General features: G+C 35.5%; 1 protein-coding gene across 1 annotated transcript; it reads left to right on the top strand.

Moving 5' to 3' along the window:
- Positions 1 to 19250: 19250 nt before the first annotated feature.
- Positions 19251 to 20190, top strand: LOC114381571. The gene is made up of 3 exons (XM_028340841.1): positions 19251 to 19418; positions 19518 to 19811; positions 19906 to 20190. The coding sequence occupies exons 1-3, from the start codon at positions 19251 to 19253 to the stop codon at positions 20188 to 20190; spliced, it is 747 nt and encodes a 248-aa protein (XP_028196642.1).
- Positions 20191 to 20948: the final 758 nt, after the last annotated feature.

The raw sequence follows: 20948 nt of genomic DNA, 5'->3' as shown, positions 1-20948 counted from the left end.
GTTAACCAGTGTCCTTAGGTCATTGGTTAAAGAATTAAAAAAAAATATTTATTGTAAAGATCATAAGAGAACATAAAAAAAAGCCATGGACAATATAATTTTGCGCATCCTAACAAAAACTTTTTTCCTTTTAGTTTCTTAACCAATGCTCTAAGGACACTTGTTAGCATTTGTCTTAAATTAATTAGTGGTTCTACTAGGTTTGAGGAAGATTATCTTCAATTAAGGAAGGATACTTGTGGTCTAGACTAAAAACATTATCAAAGTAGCATAGCTTTAAGGATAAAAGAAACTAGATATATCTATATCTATATTATGATAAAGGTTTAAATACATTTTTAGTCCTTTAAATTTGGGTAATTAATAAAAATATTCTATTTTTAATAGTTTATCAAATTTTTGAAAAGTTACTTTTGACCTCTCTCATTCTTTTTGTTAATATTGTGACAATTTGTGAGAATTTTACATTGTCAGGATTTTTTTAAATTTGTTTTCTTTAAAATAATTTATGACAATTTAAAACTATCAGAATATGAAAAAATCACAACTCAACTTTCATGCTTTATTTTTCTTCTTTAAAATTACTAAAATATGAAAAAGGTCACCAAACCATACAAATAAAAATTTTGACGGTTTAAAATCGTCATAAATTATTTTAAAAAAATAAGTTTTGATGGTTAAAAATCACCATAAAGTGTGAAATTATGAACAAAGAGAAAATTTGAGGAACTAATAAAAATAATTTATTTTTGAAAAATTAAAAGAATAATTATTCAAATTTAAAGGATTAAAAATATATTTAAGCCTATGATAAAACATCATTTACTAAAATTATTGATACACTTATCATCTTTTGGTACAATTTTTTTCTCTATTTTTCTTGCTTCCCATTTTAATCAATGTTATTTATTTCTAATAGGTAAAGATAATAAAGGTAATGAAAGTCATTTTAATAAAGGTAAAGGTGATGAAACTAAAAGAATATGACTTGGTATATAATTTTTTAAAACTTTTTCTGTAAATATACATATTTTAATGTCATATTAATCTATTATTGTTTTTAAATTAAATTGATTGTCAAATTATTATTTTCATAAATAAATAAATATTCCATATATATTGTTAAACGCTTTCTCACCACACTATTGTCATTTTCAAAAATCCATTGATAAAGTTAATTTTATGTTATTTTTATAAATAACGTGTCATTAAATTTTTTGCGAAAAAGATTCTTTTACTTAAATTTTAAATAATCGTCCATTTATTATTTTTATAAATAACTGAAAGTTCTATATTCAAAATTTTTCCATCTATTATTCTATTATGATGATTTTTTTTTTAAATTGGATTATTTCTATAAATAAAGTCACAGTGATTTAAATATGTTAAAAATGTGGTTTAATCCATTAAAACAGAAGTGAATGCAAAAACTCATTTTCAAGGATATTCGGTTTAACTGTTAAATACTCAGTTTAATATATGATAACAGAGCGAATACAAAAACTTACTTTTAGAGAATTACAATTTAATTTGTTAAATACTTGATTTAATTTGTTAAAATATAAATGAAAAATAAAAAACTCAATTTCAAGGGTTTTGATTTAAATCTTTTTAATTCACAATTTAGTATGTTAAATTAGAAGAGAATAAAAGATCTCAGTTACAATGGTTTTGATTTAATCTATTAAATATGTAGTTTAATCTATTAAATCATGATTGTGTTTTGAATAGTTGCAGGTTGCAAATTTAGACAAGAGAAACCTTTCATGGCCGGGCTCTCCCCCGCCAATATTAACATCTTACTACATGTAACTATGCAAACTCACTCCCATGCTCTGAAATTACCAACGAGAGCATACACGTCAATTTATCAATCATTCAACCATTCTTAAATCCCCAATTTCACAAGAACATCAAAAAGGGATAAAACATAATAGCAATTCAAACATCATTACCTAATTAATCAAGTGATTTGGGATATTCATAACTCGTCCAAGATTAAAAAACTTAAACCTAAGGTCCTTCAATCTACCCATGACTTATCATCATTCATACAAAAGAAGATAGGAAAGCCACTCACATTTACCTTGAAATATGCTTGCATATGGTAAGGGATGTGAGCAATGACGACAGTCCTAACGATTTCCATCACACACGCACGCACGCACACAACATGGATGACTTGTAACTTATTAGGCTTGTCATTATTACATATACGTAACACCTATGACTACACAATACACATTCAGCAAACAAACACTTCAAGGTATCAATAATGACAAGCATACAACAAAAATCACATACTATCCTTAGGCATCAATTGAAACATAAGAGGATAGGTAATTTTTTTTTTGGAAAAGAACTGTTAAATCAAAAGACATTTGTGTCTTAAGATGAATCAATACCCTTAATTATTGTGATTAGATATAAATAAATATAAAGGTTAAAATCTGTGTCTTATGAGATATCAAACCATACTTCATGGATTAGCGTCTGAAGTTCCAAACAGAAACAAAGATATCTCATGATTTGATACAACATTAAATGATCATTTAAGGTTTCATTTAATATTTTGTGCTTGAGATTCGTTTTGCAGGATTTGTCTTACGAGATATTCTCTTAGGATCTGTCAAATCTCATGAATAATAAATGAAGTCCAAGCACTTTAAAGTTTTTCAACTAGTATCAAAAGATGTGCACTGTTGTGACAAACCTGCTCTGATGAAAAGGAAGTGGTTTCCTATTGAAGTGTTCCTGAAGAAAGCTAACAAGAGTGGTTTTCCAGCATGAAGGGGACGTGCATTAAATGCTCCAATGATCACAATCTTTAGATGCAAGCTGAAGTGAAGAAAAATATCCATTTGGAGACAACACGCACTTGAAGAAGAAAGCCTATAAATACAAGAAACTTTGAAGATAATGGGTTACAAACTTACGAGCTAACATTCAAATTTTTTTACGTAAAAAACTTTCTGTATATTATTGTAAAGTTTGAAAATCTCTCAAAACACCTTGAGAGAAAAGACTAAGTGCTTAAATTTTGTATCTTCTTGTAAGATGATTAAAATTTAATTAGTGAGCCAACCAAACAAAAAATATTTTAATTTGTATAGAGCCAACATTAGCTTGGTGGGATAAAGAATACTAGGTTATTCAAGCTTGGTGAAAAGATTAGTTTGTAAGAGTTAGAAGTGGCAATGATAAATACTTGCAAGTTTGAGATGTTAGTGAAATTTGGTGATTTGTTAAGAACTGAACGTAGTTTCAATGGTAAGATGAACTAGTATAAAACCTCATGTGTATGATATTTGTCTCTCTGTGTGTTTTATTTGACCTTGGGATTGAATTTGATTTTGAGTTTTAAAAATACGTTTTTACAAGATTTGTTTCAATCATCTGATTGTGTCTATTTGTGAAAATTCGTTATTTGTCTTCCAAAGTTATTTTCAAAATGATAAGCTTTGTGTTTGTGAAAAAGGTTTAGAAAATTTTTAAATCACAATTCAATCCCCCTACTTCTTGTGATTTTTGTCTTTACAAGAACTAAACTTGAAATGTTGTCTAAGGGGTTCAGGCTTAGCATAGGTATTGTGTGCATAACCCACCTTTGTTGTCTGGTTGGTTGGGCTTAGTGTGCCAAAATGTGTGCTTACCCATAAGACCCTCATGCTTAACATGCATGTCGTCTGCTTAACCCATGAGTCTAGAGGCCCTATACTTTCTCTTTGGGGATCCTCATACTTAGCACGTTCATTTCATGCTTAGAATGTGTGACCCCTTACACTTTGCACACCTAACATATGCTTAGTCGGGTGATCATACCTAAACCTAACATCATGCACGTTGAGCATGCATTTGTTATGCTTAGCACAACCCTTAAACATAAACCTAGTAACTCATTGTCTTGAGCACACATTCATCATGCTAAGCACGTGGCCTTCAACTTGAACCCAAAAGTCATGCGTGCTAAGCACGCATTAGCTGGCTTGTACACACCTATAATATGCAACTTGAGATAATCGTAAATTCCTACTCCCAAGGGCATGGCTTTCAATCAACTCCAAGCATACCAAAACATTCATAATCACTTATATTACCTTTCGAACCAATTAATTAATATATTCAATAAACCCCTTAATCAAGTCTAATAATGAAAATTCCTAACTCTCCTAACTTAGGGTTCAAAAGGGATAAAAAGGAAAACATACAATTAGAGATATAGAAGGTAAGGTAAAGGGGAAACACTCATCTGTGGGACACAAGAAGATGATATTTCGGGATTAGGTCTTTGGATCTCCATCTCCGACTCCTTTTCTTTTTCTATCATAAAGCCAAAACATGTGGGTGTGGGCTTGGTGGGCCTCAACACTTGTCATACTGCAACCTCCAATATGAGTCTTGGTATTTTATTTCTATAAGCTTTTAATATAAGACTAACTATTTATTAATAATGCTTAAAAATATAATTTATTAATTAAATATAAAGAATATTTCACAAAAGGGTTTCTTTAATATTTATCACTAATTTCCATAAATTGGGGATGTTATGGTTAACATTTGTTTTTATCATGTATATGTATTTATTTTAGTTCCTGTAGAATGACCTTCATTTGAGACATTTTTTTATTTGTATATATTCTTAAAGCATCTTTGGTACTCATTAACATTAAGGCTTAAATTTACTTTTGGTCATCTCTAACATACCAAGCCAACATTTTTTGTTCAAAAATTGACAACAGACTAACCGTAGACAAAAAATGCTAAATTTTAGAAACATGGAGGATTAAATGTGTAATAAATTTATTTTTGGGACTAAAATTAAACAATCGTAAAACTATGTAGAAGCATATGTGATATGAATTTTTGATGATGCCAAAGATAAACGTTTCTTAACTTTGATCAGAGTCAAGAACTCAGAAATTCAAGAAAAATGATGAACTTAGTTCCTAGAATCTTAGAAAGCATTCCTTAATTAATGATGCACAAGTTTGGCCAAAGGATATTTTACAAAAGTTTTTTTTGATTTCAAATATATGATATTTTCTCTCTGGTAATCGATTACCAGAGGATGTAATCGATTACCAGTGACCAAATTGATTTCTGAAACAGTTTTACAAATTTCGAATTTGATTTTAAAAGGTTGTAATCGATTACACACAGTATGTAATCGATTACCAGAAGTTGACACTATTTTTTAATAACTTTTAGAAATTTGAATTCAAATTTTAAATCCTGTAATCGATTACAACATTTGTATAATTGATTACCAGACACAAAAATTCAAATTTCAAGTCTGAAGAGTCACAACTCTTCAGAAACTAACTGTATAATTGATTACCACTTTCATGTAATTGATTACCAGTGAGAAATTTTCGAAAATAACTCCCAAGAGTTACAACTGTTCAAGAAGTTTTTGAATAGCCATCAAAGGCCAATAAATAGGTGACTTCACAGAGTTTTTCTGAACAACATTGCCTTATCCTCTGAAAAACCAAATTGTCTTATAACTCTCAAAATATTCCTTGGCCAAAACACTTGCAAATTCAATAAGGAATCTTGAGCGATCTTTCATTGTAATATTCTTCTCTTAAAGTGAGAATTCTTCTTCTTCTTGTGGAAGCAATGACTTCCAAGATTATTTTGATGATGCCAAAGAATCAAGAGTTAAGAAAGTTCCAAAGAATCAAGAGTTAAGCAAGTTCCAAAGAATCAGACTTCAAGAATCAAGTCTCAAAGAATCAAGATTCAAGAACAATCAAGATCAAGATTCAAGAGAAGTTGATTTCAAGATTCAAGAGAAGAAATCGAGAAGCAACAGTCAAGACTTCACAAGGGAAGTATTTTTCAAAAATCCAAACATAACACAATTTTGTTTTACAAAAGAGTTTTCTAAAAATTTTTCTAAGTTACCAGAGTATTTACTCTCTGGTAATCGATTACCAGTTTCAGGTAATCGATTACCAATGACCAAATTTGATTTCAAAATGTTTTTAACTGATTTGTAACGTTCCAAAATATTTTTCAAATGGTGTAATCGATTACACTATATTGGTAATCGATTACCAGTGTATCTGAACGTTGAAATTCAAATTCAATTGTGAAGAGTCACAACTTTTCATAAAATGCATTATGTAATCGATTACATGATTATGGTAATCGATTACCAGTGATGACTTTTGAATAAAAGGTCAAAAGTTGTAACTCTTGACATGATTTTCTCAAGGTTATAACTCTTCCAATGGTTTTCTTGACCAGACATGAAGAGTCTATAAAAGTAAGACCTTGACTTGCATTCAAAAGAACTTTTACAACTCTTTAACAATTTTTGAGAACTTCTAAGAATTCCTTTCTACTCATCTCTCTTATTGTTCTTCCTTTGCCAAAAAGCTTTCTAAGTTTTGTTTTTCCAAACCTTGTTTTTCTGCAAGTGAAAATTCTGCAGAAAACAAAAGTGTGCTATCTTTTCTTCTCTTCTCCCTTTGCCAAAAGAATAGAAGGACTAACCGCTTGAATTATTTTATGTCTCCCTTCTCTCTTTCCAAGAGAATTCAAAGGACTAACCGCCTGAGATATCTTTTGTTTCCCCTTACAAAGATTCAAAGGACTAACCGCTTGAGAATCCTTTGTCTTAACACATTGGAGGGTACATCCTTTGTGGTACAAGTAGAGGGTACATCTACTTGGGTTGTTGTACTGAGAACAAGAAAGGTTACATCTCTTGTGGATCAGTTCAAGTGGAGGATACATCCACTTGGTTGTTCAAAGAGAACAAGGGAGGGTACATCCCTTGTGGATCTTTGGCTTGTAAAGGATTTTACAAGGTTGAAAGAAATATCAAGAACCGTTGGTTTCTTGGGGACTGGATGTAGGCACGGATTGTTGCCGAACTAGTATAAAATTCTTGTGTTTGTCTTCTTCTTCCCTACACTCTTTAATTTCCGCCGTGTACTTTTCTTCTACGCTCTACTTTTGTTTAAATTACATAACTTAGTAGTAAAGCCTAATTAAATCTAGTAACATTAAGAAGGATAAGTTTTTAATTAGTCAAGGCACATTAATAATTAATTCAACCCCCCTTCTTAATTATTCCGAGGCCACTTGATCCAACACTTCTTATTCAAAGAGATCTGCTTAAGAGTCTGAGGGTCTCTTAAGTTGTAAAGTTATCTGAACACAAGGGAAGGGTTGTCCCTGTGTGGTTCAGACTTTGTAAAAGTCTTTTTACAAGTTAGTGGAAATCTCAAGCGGGTTGCTTGGAGACTGGACGTAGGCACAGAGCGTGACCGAACTAATATAAAATTTGAGTTTGCATTCTCTCTTCCCTTAAACTTCTTTTGTTTATTGTTATTTATCTTTTGTTTTAAAGAAGTTTATTTTGAATTGTCTTTTGAGTAATTCATATTAAGGGTGCATTGTTAATCCAAAAAGAGAGTGAAATTTTAATTGGAAATAGTTTTTGTATCTTAATTCAACCCCCCTCCCCCTTCTTAAGATAATCCAGACCACTTGTCCAAAAAACTATAGGATCAAAAGTGAATTTAAACCTAACATTAATAAAGTTCTATGTCTTGGCTATATGATAGAAAAAAGTGTTTAAAACTATTATATTTTTTGTGATTCTTATTCATTTTAATTATACTTTTAGTCCCTCAAATTAGAGAGTTTACTTTTTTAGTCTTCTAAATAAAAATTTACATTTTTGAGGCCATCGAATTTAAAAAGAAAATAGTCTCTGCCACAATTCGAAAGTCTAAAAGAATGCAAATATGTATTTAAAGAGAGAGCCTAAAAACATTTTTGAATTTTAGAAATTAAAAAATAATTTTTTATTTAAGGTTAAAAGCCAAATCCCAAATTTAACGGACTAGAAATATAATTTAGGATTCTTAGCCATCTTGTGTTTGGGATACCTTATAATTCCCTTTTTTTTTCATAATTTAACCTTTTTTATTCAATTTGATTTTAAATGATATAAGTAAAATCATCAGATCTTTATCATTTTTTATGATACAAAATTTAAAAAATCAATATTCCACTTTTAAGATGAAAAGTTATTAGAAATAAATTCAAATGTTAAAAATATTAAATATATCATTTGATATTTATCATTTAATTTACCGGTTATTTTTATAAAACAATTTTAAATCAGTTAACTTATAAATTTTCAGCTAATTTATAAGCTTTCAATTAGTTTAATTATAAATCCCTCTGTGGTGACTCCACCATGGCCACTGGTGACACATTCTGATCTTTTTTTTTTCTTCATTTTTCTTGGTTTTTTTTCTCTTTTATGTTTGCACCACCGCGAAACCTCTATTGTTGTCTATGTCATGCCGTCGTTGGCCCTATGGTGGCCTCACGCCGCTGGACCTCGCACTAGTGGTGCCATGGGTAGCGTGCCACCCTCCGTGGTGGTTTTCGCGTTGGGCGTGCCATTTTCTACATGAGGCAACTAGGGTTTTCCAACCCTATTGCGTAATCACGGGTTGGGCCGGGTTACCTTGACCTGGTTCCCACCCAACCCTAACAATTGTTGTTTACACCATGTTTTTTCGTACATGCACTTTTTTTTTTGTTTTGGGCATAGCCCATTTTTGCAAAGTCTGAACTAAAATGAACCAATGCTATTTACAACTTTTCTTAAGGCATACACCTTTTTCATTTTGGGCCCAACTCGTTTTTTTGTGAAGTCAAATACAAAATAAAACTGATTGTTACACCTCTTTCTTTATATATGTACCCCTGCCACTTAGGATGGTGACTAGGCCCACCATGTCAGCACTCTGTTAGTGTTGACTAAGTAAAAGTCAACTATTTGACTTTGACAAAAAAACAACAACAACAACAAAATAAAGAAATAAAATAAAAATAACTATACATATTAGTGAATAACTATTTTATTGTATTTCTTTATTATCTCTATAATTTATTCTTCAATGTGATTTTCTTTTGTCTATTATAACTTGTTAGTTAGTTTAATGAATATTGTATTGTAAATATCTCGTTATTCGTCTTATTTTCCCTACGTTTCAATTTCGCATCCTTAATTACTTAGTGTACTCCCCACTTCTATTTATCCTTTTCCATTTCCATTCTATTGATTTGATTTCATAGCACTATGTCAAATTTTATTTATTTTTGCAAATTCGCATTAGCATTCTTTAGTACTCATTTATGTTCTGTGCACTCCATGCTGGGTCTTCGACTTGCTTGGGGGTGTTTCAATAACATGTGAGCAAATTTTGTGCATGACATGTTGGGTCTCCGACTTGCTTGAGTTCACAAAGTTTATCACAAAACTATTTTTTTTCCCGTAAAAATGGTATCATTCTCAAATAAATAATCCCTCAATGTTACACGCACTCCATGTTGAGTCTCTGAGTTGCTTGGTAGTGTTTCAATATAGTGTGAGTAAATTTTGTGAATGCCATGTTGGGTCTCCGACTTGCTTTTCTTCACAAAGTTTATCACAAAACCAAAATCTTTCAAATAAATAAATAAATAAATAAAATCAGCCCAACACGCAATCGGTTTTTTACAGAGAACTACGTAAGTCTGATTTCCTCATTGTACCTGAGGATACGTAGGAGTGAGGGTCAATCCCCTTGTAAAAAAAAAACTAAAAAAAATAATAAAATCCCTTTTTTTTTTAAAAATAAAAATTTGATTTTCTTTTCTAAATAAAAAAATAATATAAAAATATAATTTATGTTTTCAAGGTAAGATAAATAATTAAAAGTTAGTTTATTTTTAACACACTCGATTAAAGGTTGTTGTCTTCGTGACGAACGCGTGGGGTGCAAACACCTTCCTGTGCATAAACAAATCTCAAATCCTTTTTCTCAAATTGTTGAACATTCATTATTCTTTGTTGGTTTTCTTAACATTTTCCTTAAATAAACATTGGTAGCGACTCCCCAAGTTTTTCATTTTTTTGGAAAACAATTTATTTATCTGAATATTTTATTTTTTCATCTCGTCGTGGGCCACGTTGCGATAGATGGTGACTCCACTGGAGACTCGTTAGAGAGTTAAGCCATTTGATCGAGTGTGCAATTTTATGGTGACTTTTTCTTTGTTTATTTTCCCTTTCTCTTCTGTTGTGTTCTCGTGTGTTGTCGTTTCATTCCGTACCGTTCTTTTTGTGGTTTTCCTTCGATCTCATTTCTTTTATTCTTTGTTTCGCTCATGCTTGTGTATAACCTTTGCTATGTTGTTACTTCTTGGTGTGTATCCTTGAATCTATTACCTTCGTAGTTAGAAAAAAATTATGTCATTGAATCCTAGGGTAGACGACATGTGATATACTTGTTGTATATGCCTGGGAATTTTCTGGTTGTTTTGCAGGTGAGGTTGGGTAATTCTTAGGTTGCTCCGTTCACACACGACACCTACACTTTTTTCACGCACTTTGAGATATTGGACCCCATACCCGGGTCTGTGTGGGTCATAGGGAGTAGAGGTCAATCTTTGGTCATGTTGGGTCTCTGGCTCGCTTGATCACAGTGAAGCCTCATCTAGAGTTTTTCTCTTTTGGTGATGCATTGCCACTGGTAGTCCTTTTTGCCGTAGTGTTGTTACCTAAGAGGATGATATCTCTAGATGAAACTAACCTTTGAAGTTGTCACTGGGTAGTGAACTTTTAGGCCCTTTTCCATTAGGTTCCTGAATTAGGGACACAGAGCAAACTCACCTTGCATCTCTTCATGGAATCATTAGGGACATATCTTTCCTGCATTCATCATTTATCATATTCATGCATTGCATTTGCATAAGTCATTACATTTTCATACATATTCATTTATCATGTTTTTGTTCAAACAATTACATACATTTGCTGTCATCATTCACATGTTATGTTCACTCATGCATTTTCCTCTGCATCACAAAAAAAATAGAGTCACATGGAAGTGTGAAAGTTTACACCGTATTCTTAGTTACATGTGTTGGGTACCATGGTGATAGCTATAAACAAATCATGTTGGGATTATACAACCCTTTCACCTGAAAATGATTGAAAATCACATGAACACGATACTTAAAGCATTGTTAACAAGAAAGGGTCATCTTTCGGGCATCTCGTGTCGATCTCATAAATATATTTGTCATACATAGCATAAGTATGTCCTGATCATTCATCTCTATGATAGGTTGTAGAAGTCTTAACGATGAAAATTTCTATTCCTTGGCTCATGGGATCGAACCAAGCATAGTCTTTTAAGAAAGGGTTTTATCAAGTCAAGGTCAAAGTATGGAAGTATCCAGCTTGTGATAGTTGGGACAGAAGATGGATCAGGTTTACATAGCTTCTTTAACTACTGCCAACACATAATTGAGCTAATAACTTACATAAGTAGGAATTGTTGATGTGCCCGTGTTTCATTTCCAATTGCACTTTGACTATGACGGGATGTAATGAATAATATTGTTTTAATGAAAATTAAAGTTGATTCAACCCTATGTTCTATTGAGTGTTATGTGTAAAATTCACAATGCTTTAGCAACTTATCATTCACATGCATTCATGCTTATTTGTTTTTCCACATTGGTATGCATTGCTCATTACATTCTTTCCTTGAAATCAGAAAAAAAAGTAATCATTGTGCTAAGAAAGAAAGATTGCACTTTACGACACCCTTACAAAAATGTGCAAAGGCAAAGATAATGAATGACATAGAGCAACTATAGGAGCAAATGAAGGCCGATATGGTGGCCATGAAGGAGCAAATGACAACGATGATGGAAGCAATAATGAGCATGAGGAAGATGATGGAGGTCAACATTGCTACAGCTGTTGCTGCTAGTATTGCTACTGAAAGGGACTTGATACACCCATCCGGGTTCAATCCAGAGAGTCATCCAGTCTTAGATGTAGTAGGTAAAGGTGGCGAGGCGACGAAAAATGCTTATGGGCCTCATTATGTCCAGGTCTAGAGTAAGTCTTCTTTTTCACCACACGGTTTGCCTCCCAATTATACACTGCCTACTGTTGTATATGCTCCTGGTGATAATATCAGTAATTTCGCACTCGTATTCATTGAAAATCAACAACCCCAACCTGATCAAACCCATGCCCAATCTCTTAATCCATGGGAGAAACACATGAAGCTCCCCAAGACCACACTCTGACCAGTTTCAGGGTTTATCTGGGATATACCACTGAAGGGCCTGTGTTTTCTAGTGTCCCCATGCCAAATGTTGTGGGGTCCCCTTAGTATCGACCACCATCACAACCCTTACATTTTGTGATGGAAGGAGGACCTCTTATTATAGTTGAAAAGAAAAAAATGATCATATAAAGAAGAGGCTGAGGGCCATTGAAGGAGGAGGAAATTATGGCTTTGCTGACATGTTAGAATTATGCTTGGTACTCAATGTGGTTATTCCTCCAAAATTCAAGGTGTCAAAATTTGATAAGTACAAAGGAACCACTTGCCCAAAGAATGACCTGAAAATGTATTGCAGGAAGATGGGGGTGAATGCGAAAGATGAAAATTTGTTGATGCATTTATTCCAAGAAAGTCTCGCTGGGGCAGCTATTACCTGATATACTAACTTGAAACCTTCCAGGATTCGTTCTTGGAAGGACCTAATGGATGCCTGCATTAGGTAGTATCAGTATAACTCTGATATGGCTCCAGATAGAATGCAACTACAGAATATGCGCAAGAGAGACAATGAATCATTTATAGAATATGCTCGAAGGTGGAGAGATCTAACAACTCAAGTAGTGCCCCCAATGACGGAGAGAGAGATGATAATAGTGATAATGGACACATCGTCGATGTTCTACTATGAGAAAATGGTAGGTTATATGCCTTCGAGTTTTGCAAATCTAGTGTTTGTAGGCGAGAGAATTGAAGCAGGTATGGGAAAGGGAAATTTAATTATGTTGCTTTTGCAAATCTTGGTGATAGGAGACCCGGGAGGAATGACGAGAGGAAGAAGGAGGGAGAACCTCATTTTGTGGCTGCAGTTCCCGCGTGACCAAAATTTTCACTAGCCCTTTTATAATCCCATGTACCAATATCCTCCCCAGTAATATCACTACTTAGCTACTATCAATCCATCCCATTACCCACCACCCTACCAACCAAAAACACCTAATTAGCAACAAAGGCCACCCCTCAATCGGCCACAAAATCCACTTGCTTCACATCCAAGACCAAACACCACCCCTAATACCAACCAAAACACCAATCAGGGAAGAAACTTCCCAGAAAAGAAGCATGTAGAATTCACCACAATCGTGATGTCATATGCTGACTTACTCCCGTATCTGCACAATAATGCAATGGTAGCCATAAGCCCAACAAAGATCCCTCAACCTCCATATCCCTGAGGATACAACTCGAATGTGACATGTGCTTATCATGGGGGAGTTCCGGGAAATTCCATTGAGCACTATATGACCCTGAAACATATGTGCAAAGTCTGATTGATACAGGCTGGCTAAGATTTGAGGAGGACAATCGCTAGTGAATTCTGACATCGTCAAGCGATACTATGCATGATGCTTGGGGAAATTTGAAGGTTGCTATTGGATGTCTCCAATGACTCATTAGGATTCTCATGTTTATGCTATTACTGTAAACAACAATCACAATACTAATAATATGGATGAATTTTATGTCGTTGTCTCTCATTCTCTCACAATTATATCTTTGCATATTTATTTAACTTTCACTGGAATATGCATGTACGCCATTGGTTTGTTTTCTCAAGTGACTTGTGCTCCTGAGTCGATCTCCACAAGTCTGCTGTTAATTGCTATTCATGAGCTTTAACTACATTGATAATAAGTGAAAAAGTAGCAATTTGCCTCCAATTTACGATTTCTTTTGTGAGAATTGTAAATATTTTACTCTTGTATGAATTTATTAAGTAGAAACTCCATTTTTGTGAACTAATGTTGAATTCAACTTGGTTTTTAGGCCAAAGAAGAGAAGGTATGAAATGCTACTAAAGGACTCGCTTAGCAAGCCAGATTGGCTAAGCGAGGCTCATTTGCTTAGCCAGGCAGCCAACTCGTTGAGTGAATGCAAAACCCTAGAAGATATTAAGCCAGAAAGCAGCATGCTTAGCGCACAGCCAGCTCGCCCAACGAGGATGTTGTCTCTACTTGTGCTTAGTGCGTCCAGGCCCGCTTAGCACATATTCACTTACTCTCGCTCAGTGAGACATGCTCGCTGAGCTCGCCTTCGTATGCTGGGAAGCCTAAGAGCCTTTAAAACACTGGGTTAGTGGCAAATGAAGGGACACTACGTGAAACAGAAGGAAGAAGGCACTGGGGTGGAGAGAAGACATTTTCTTGATCCTTTACCATTTTCTTTCACAAAAACACCAGTTTCCTATTTGTATTAAGTCCTCCTTGTTAATGGAGGGATAGAAACTTCATTGTTGGGGAGTTATTCTACTGAACACTCTTAATGTAAACTTCGAACTATCTATTTAATGCTATTTCTAGTGTTCTTTGCTTCTATCTGTGTTTATTTTACATGCTTGTGGCTTGATCATCCATTTGTATGTTTAGTTAGGTTTTGAGTGTTGGAAAATGCTTGGAATCCTTAGAACTTGGTAGAGAAGCTAGAGACCTGTTTTTTCTAGGAATAGAATGTACTAATCTAGTGTATTTTATACTGAGTGTGTACTGCAACTCCCTTAGAACGAGTTTGTTGAGAAATCAAGAGCAAAAACTAAGAGAGTTAGGCTCATTCATGTGAGGAATCATGGCTTGAGTAAATCGGTGGTGCAAGAATGATAAAGTAACATTAAATAGAGAAAAACCTTTTAATACGACAAGAGCAAGTTTAGTAGAAGACTCCCTGACATTTTTACTTTGATAATTATTTCATTTTACAGTTTTGTGTTCATTTAATCATTTGTCTAAGTAGCAGAATTAATTACAGAAAATCAAACCATTAATAAGTTCTTTATCTTTATTACCAAGCTAAAAAATTTTATATACTGAATATACAACATCTAAGTACAACAAATTCCCTGTGGACATGATACTCAAACTTACTGTTTTAAATACTACTTGTACAAATTGGTATACTTGCCAATAGGTTAACAAGATTTTGGCGCCGTTGCTGGGGAATTTCTTGCTACTTAGATTTTATAAAATAGTTTGGAAACATTTATTCTTTATTCATTGATTGTTTATTGTAAATATTTTCAATTCAATTTAATCTCTTGTCTTGGTTAACTGCTCTGTAGTAGCTTGCTTCTTGTATGTGAGGTAAAACTCCAATAGGGAATTTAACTCCATTGGATTTGGAGATTGAAGCTACTTGTAGGAGGAACAACATAGAGAAGAAGAGAAGAGAGCTACAAGAGAGGATAACTAACCCCAGTGGCGAGAGAATTCTGTCGCCTGAATCTTCTTCATCATTTCCAGCTGATTTGAGAGGAACTGAAGTTGGTGCATCCGAAGCTAACACCATGGCAGAATATCAACCACAGAGGGTAACTCTTGAAGATTATTCCAACTCCACTGTGCCACAATTTTTCCTTAGTATCTCATGGCCAAAAGTTCAAGCTACAAATATCTTATATCTACATTCCTTGATTCAGCTAATTCAAGGAAATCTTTTCCATATGCTCACCTAGCAATGTGGGAAGAAGTGGTGGAGAAATTTTTAAAGAAATATTTCCCTGAATCCAAGACAGCTAAAGAAAAAAAAAAACAATTTCTTCATTCCATCAATTCCCCGATGAGTCCTTGAGTGAAGCTTTGGAGCGCTTCCATGGTTTGCTCCGGAAAATGCCAACTCATGGATTCACTGAGCCAATTCAGCTGCATATATTCATTGATGGTTTGAGGCCACAGTTGAAACAATTATTTGATGCTTCAGTCGGAGGGAAAATAAAGTTGAAGACTCCAGAGGAAGCAATGGAGCTGATTGAAAACATGGCAGCCAGTGACCATGCCGTTTTGCGTGATAGAACACACATCCCCACAAAAATAAGTCTATTGGAGTTTTCTTCACAAGATGCATTGTTAGCTTAGAATAAGTTGTTAGCTAAACAACTTGAGTCACTCACAGAAACCTTAAGCAAACTACCAACACAACTGCAAGCAGCTCAACTGCCTCACTTAGCAGTTATGCAAGTTGAGGGCTATAGTATCTATGGAGGGGCTCACGAATTTGGGTGTTGTATGGCCCAAGATGATGCAGCTAAAGAAGTTAATTACATGGCAAACCAGAGAAAGAAAAAGAGGAAGACTAGATGAGAGAAAAAGAAATAAGTGAGAATGAGGAAGTAGAAAATGAGAAAAAGAATAAAAAGAGAGAAAGTGAGGGAGCAGAGAGAAAAGAGAGTGAAGATAAAAAGACTAAAAGTGAACTGGTGAGAGAAAGAAAGAAATAGGTTGTCCCCAACTCAGGAAAGGAAGCACCATACCCTTTGGTGCCGTCCAAAAGAGACAAGGAGCGATACTTTGCTTACTTCCTTGATATTTTCAAGAAGTTGGAGATTACTATTCCTTTCGGGGAAGCTTTGCAATAGATGCCACTTTACACTAGGTTTTTGAAGGATTTGCTGACCAAGAAGGGTAAGTACATCAATAATGAGAACATCATGGTGGAAGGTAATTATAGTGTTGTTATTCAGAGAATCCTCTCGCCAAAGGACAAAGATCCAGGGAGTATGAGTATCCCGTGCTCAATAGGTGTTGTATCAGTTGGAAAAGAACTAATCGATTTGAGGGCTAGCATCAATCTAATGCCCCTATTTATGTGTAGAAGGATCAGGAACTTAGAGATTGCACCAACCAGAATGACATTGCAGCTTGCTAATCATTCAATTACAAGATCTTACGATGTGGTGGAGGATGTGTTGGTCAAGGTTCGTCAATTCACATTCCTTGTGGATTTTGTGATCATGGATATAGAGGAAGATGCTGAAATTCCATTGATCTTAGGCCATCCTTTCACGTTGAGGCTAAGTATGTAGTGGACATTGGAAATGGTAACCTATAAATGAGTGTAGATGATCAAAAGGTTACCTTCAATCTATTTTACACAATTAAGCATCCAAATGACCACAGGGCCTGTTTTAAGATAGAGGCAGTTGAGCATGAGGTGGCCATGGTAGCTCAAGCTATGGCATCACAATCCTTATTAGAGAAAGCTTTGACTAATGTTGTGGTGGAGTGCCTTACAAATGAAGAAGAAAAAGAATTGAAAAAATGTCTGGAAGAGTTGGATGGGTTGAAAGGAAGCCCTTCAGAAAAAGTTGTGTTTGAAGAATTGAAGAAGGACCCTCCCACAGAGAAAGCTAAGGTGTACCTAAAGATCTTGCCAAAGCATTTGAAGTATGTGTTCTTAGAAGATAATGAGGCAAGACTAGTAGTGATTAGAAACTCTCTAACTCATGAGGAGGAATCTCGGCTGGTGAAAGTCTTAAAAAAGCATAGGGCATCGATCAGATGGCACACATCAAACCTTAAGGGAATTAGCCCTTCTTACTGCATGCACAAAATCAATATGGAAGCTGAGTACAAACCTGTGAGATAGTCGCAACGAAGACTTAATCCTTCTATGAAGAAAGAAGTGCACAAAGAAGTGCTCAAGTTACTGGAAGCAGGCCTCATTTATCCCATCTCGGATAGTGCATGGGTAAGCCCTGTACAAGTAGTCCCTAAGAAGGGTGGCATAATAGTGATAAGAAATGAAAAGAATGATTTGATTCCCACAAGAATAGTCACAGGGTGGCGCATGTGAATCGCCTATAGGAAGTTGAATGATGCAACAAGGAAGGATCATTTTCCTCTTCCTTTCATGGACCAGATGCTCTAACGACTAGCTTGTCAATCATTCTATTATTTTCTGAACGACTACTCTGGATATAATCAAATTGCTGTGGACCCAAATGATCAAGAGAAGATCGCATTCACTTGCCTATTCGGCGTGTTTGCTTATAGAAGAATGCCCTTTGGGCTTTGCAATGCTCCCGCTACTTTTCAAAGATGTATGATGGCAATATTTTCCGACATGGTAGAGAAGTGTATTGAAGTTTTTATGGATGACTTCTCAGTGTTCGGCTCATCATTTGATTATTGTCTAGCCAATTTGGAGTTGGTGTTACAACGATGTGAAGAGACCAATATGGTGCTCAACTGGGAAAAATGCCACTTCATGGTCCAAGAAGGGATCGTTTTGGGCCACAAAATTTTTGTTAGGGGAATTGAGGTGGATAAGGCAAAAATTGATGTTATTGAAAAGCTGCCTCCACCAGTTAATGTTAAGGGAGTAAGGAGCTTTCTGGGACATGTTGGGTTCTATAGTCGGTTTATTAAAGATTTTTCAAAGATTGCCAAACCACTGAGTAATTTGCTCAATAAGGACGCTATGTTCTTATTTGATGAAGAGTGTTTGAAGACATTCAACACCTTAAAGACGAGCCTAGTATCCGCTCCCGTCATTACAACATCGGATTGGAGCCAAGAGTTTGAGCTGATGTGCAATGTAAGTGACTATGTTGTTGGTGCTGTGTTGGGCCAAAGGAAAGGCAGGGTTTTTCATGCCATCTACTATGCGTGTAAGGTCTTAAATGATGCTCAATTAAATTATGCCACTGGAGAAAAGGAGATGCTTGCAATTGTCTATGCCCTGGAAAAATTTAGGTCATACTTGGTGGGATCCAAGGTCATTGTTTACACCGATCATGCAGCTATTAAATACCTGTTAACAAAGGCTGATTCTAAGCCCAGGCTAATAAGATGGATCCTATTGCAAGATTTTGATCTAGTCATTCAAGACAAAAAGGGATCAGAAAATCTGGTGGCTGACCACTTGTCAAGACTAGTAAATGAAGAAGTTACCTTGAAGGAACTGGAAATAAGAGATGAGTTTCTAGATGAATCGTTGTTAGTGCTGAACGAGAGGCCGTGGTTCTCTGATCTAGCCAACTTAAAGGCAACATGAATCCTTCCAAAGGATCTGAATTGGCAGCAGAAGAAGAAATTCTTGCATGATGCTCGCTTTTATGTTTGGGATGATCCACACTTGTTTAAGATTGGAGCTGATAATTTGTTGAGGAGATGTGCGACGAAAGAGGAATCCAAAAGCTTACTATGGCACAACCATAATTCACCTTGTGGAGGTCATTATAGTGAGGACAAGACAACAACCAAGGTCTTGCAATCGGGATTCTTCTAGCCTTCACTTTTCAAGGATGCCCATGAACATGCAACCCAGTGCGATCAATGTCAAAGAACGGGAAGCATCTCAAGGTAAAATGAAATGCCCCTCCAAAGTATCATTGAGGTAGAAGTTTTTGACTGCTGGGGTATTGACTTCGTAGGTCCACTTCCCTCATCTTATGGGAATGAATACATCCTTGTAGCTGTTGATTATGTGTCCAAATGGGTTGAAGCAGTGGATGTCCCAAAGAATGTTGCCAAGATTGTTGTAAAATTCTTGAAGAAGAATATCTTTTCTTGCTTTGGGGTATCAATAGTTCTAATCAGTGATAGTGGCTCTCATTTTTGCAATAGCCAACTTTAAAAGGTGTTGGGGCACTACAGTGTCACACACAAGGTGGCCTCACCATACCATCTCCAAATGAATGGTCAAGCTGAGGTTTTCAACAGGGAATTGAAGAAGATTCTAGAGAAAATTGTGGCCTCTACTAGAAGAGATTGGGCTATTAAGTTGGATGATTCATTGTGGGCTTATCGGATTGCCTTTAAAACCCCCATAGGTCTCTCTCCATTTCAAATGGTTTATGCCAAAGCCTGCCACTTGCCAGTAGAAATGGAGCATAAGACATATTGGGCTTTGAAGTTCCTGAATTTCGATGAAGTTCTATCGGGGGAGAAAAGGAAGCTGCAACTCTTGGAGTTGGAGGAAATGAGGCTGAATGTGTATGAGTCATCCATGCTATACAAACAAAAAGGTGAAGGCATATCACGATAAAAAGTTGCTGAAGAAGGACCTCCAGCCAGGCCAACAAGTTCTACTCTTCAACTCAAGACTCAAGCTGTTTCTGGGCAAATTGAAGTCTAAATGGTCTGGACCATTTACCATTAAAGAAGTGAAGCCATACAGAGTAATGGAGTTAATGGATCCTCAATCAACTATTCATGAGAGAAGCTGGATTGTGAATGGGCAAAGATTGAAGTTATACCATGGTGGGAGCATTGAGAGATTAACCGCCAACTTGCATTTACAAGACCCATAGAGGTGATATACATTAAGCTAGTGACGCTAAAGAAGCACTTACTGGGAGGGAACCTAACTTTCCTACCTTTTCAATCTTTTATTTTTGTTTTAATGCATGTTAGTTAGGTTGTGTTTCATTTGATACTTTTGGGGAGAAGAGTGAAAGAGTATGAACTTAAATGAAAGGGGTTAGCCACAAGCTTCTTTGAAGCTAAGGATGTGGTGAGTCTTAGGAAAAAAATTTCATCATCTAACTCGCTCAGTGAGACATCCACTCTAAGCGAGACATAGCCTATGCGCTGAGCGAGTAATACTCTCGCTAAGCGCACCAACCCCTCATCCAGTGGCAGATGGTGCCTCGCTAAGCGAGTGCAGGCACTAAGCCCAAAACCTTCTCTGGTTGTGCATTTAAGGAAATTGGGCTGAGTGAGACACTTTCGCTAAGCGCATAAATTTGCCTCGCTAAGCGCGCTGGTGCACTAAGCGCAGAACCTTCTCTGTCAGAGCTTTAATGTTAATTGGGCTAAGCGAGACCATCTCGCCAAGTCCAAAAGTCTCTCTGTAATGGATATTGCACTAAGCGAGACCAACTTGCTAAGTGCTCCCCCACTATTGCATCCACACTCACTTAATCCGCTAAGCATGCCATGGCCCGCTTAGGGGAAGCTGCAGACCAATCAGAGTTGCAGAACTCGCTAAGCGCGCACTTACACGCTAAGCCTAAAAACCTCTCAGGTTGACAATTTGGATAATTGGGCTGAGCGAGTCTATCTCGCT

The sequence above is a fragment of the Glycine soja genome, chromosome 13 (assembly GCF_004193775.1).
Source record: "Glycine soja cultivar W05 chromosome 13, ASM419377v2, whole genome shotgun sequence".
Taxonomy (NCBI): Eukaryota; Viridiplantae; Streptophyta; class Magnoliopsida; order Fabales; family Fabaceae; genus Glycine; species Glycine soja.
The sequence above is the reverse complement of the archived record's forward strand: the minus strand, read 5'-3'. Positions and strand labels throughout refer to the sequence as shown.

Coding starts and splice junctions, on each gene's coding strand:
- LOC114381571 (XM_028340841.1), top strand. CDS start 19,251: ATGCCCCTCCAAAGTATCATTGAGGTAGAAGTTTTTGACTGCTGGGGT. Junction 19,419..19,517: donor AGAATGTTGCCAAGATTGTT/GTAAAATTCTTG, acceptor CAACTTTAAAAG/GTGTTGGGGCACTACAGTGT. Junction 19,812..19,905: donor AGTTCCTGAATTTCGATGAA/GTTCTATCGGGG, acceptor ACAAACAAAAAG/GTGAAGGCATATCACGATAA.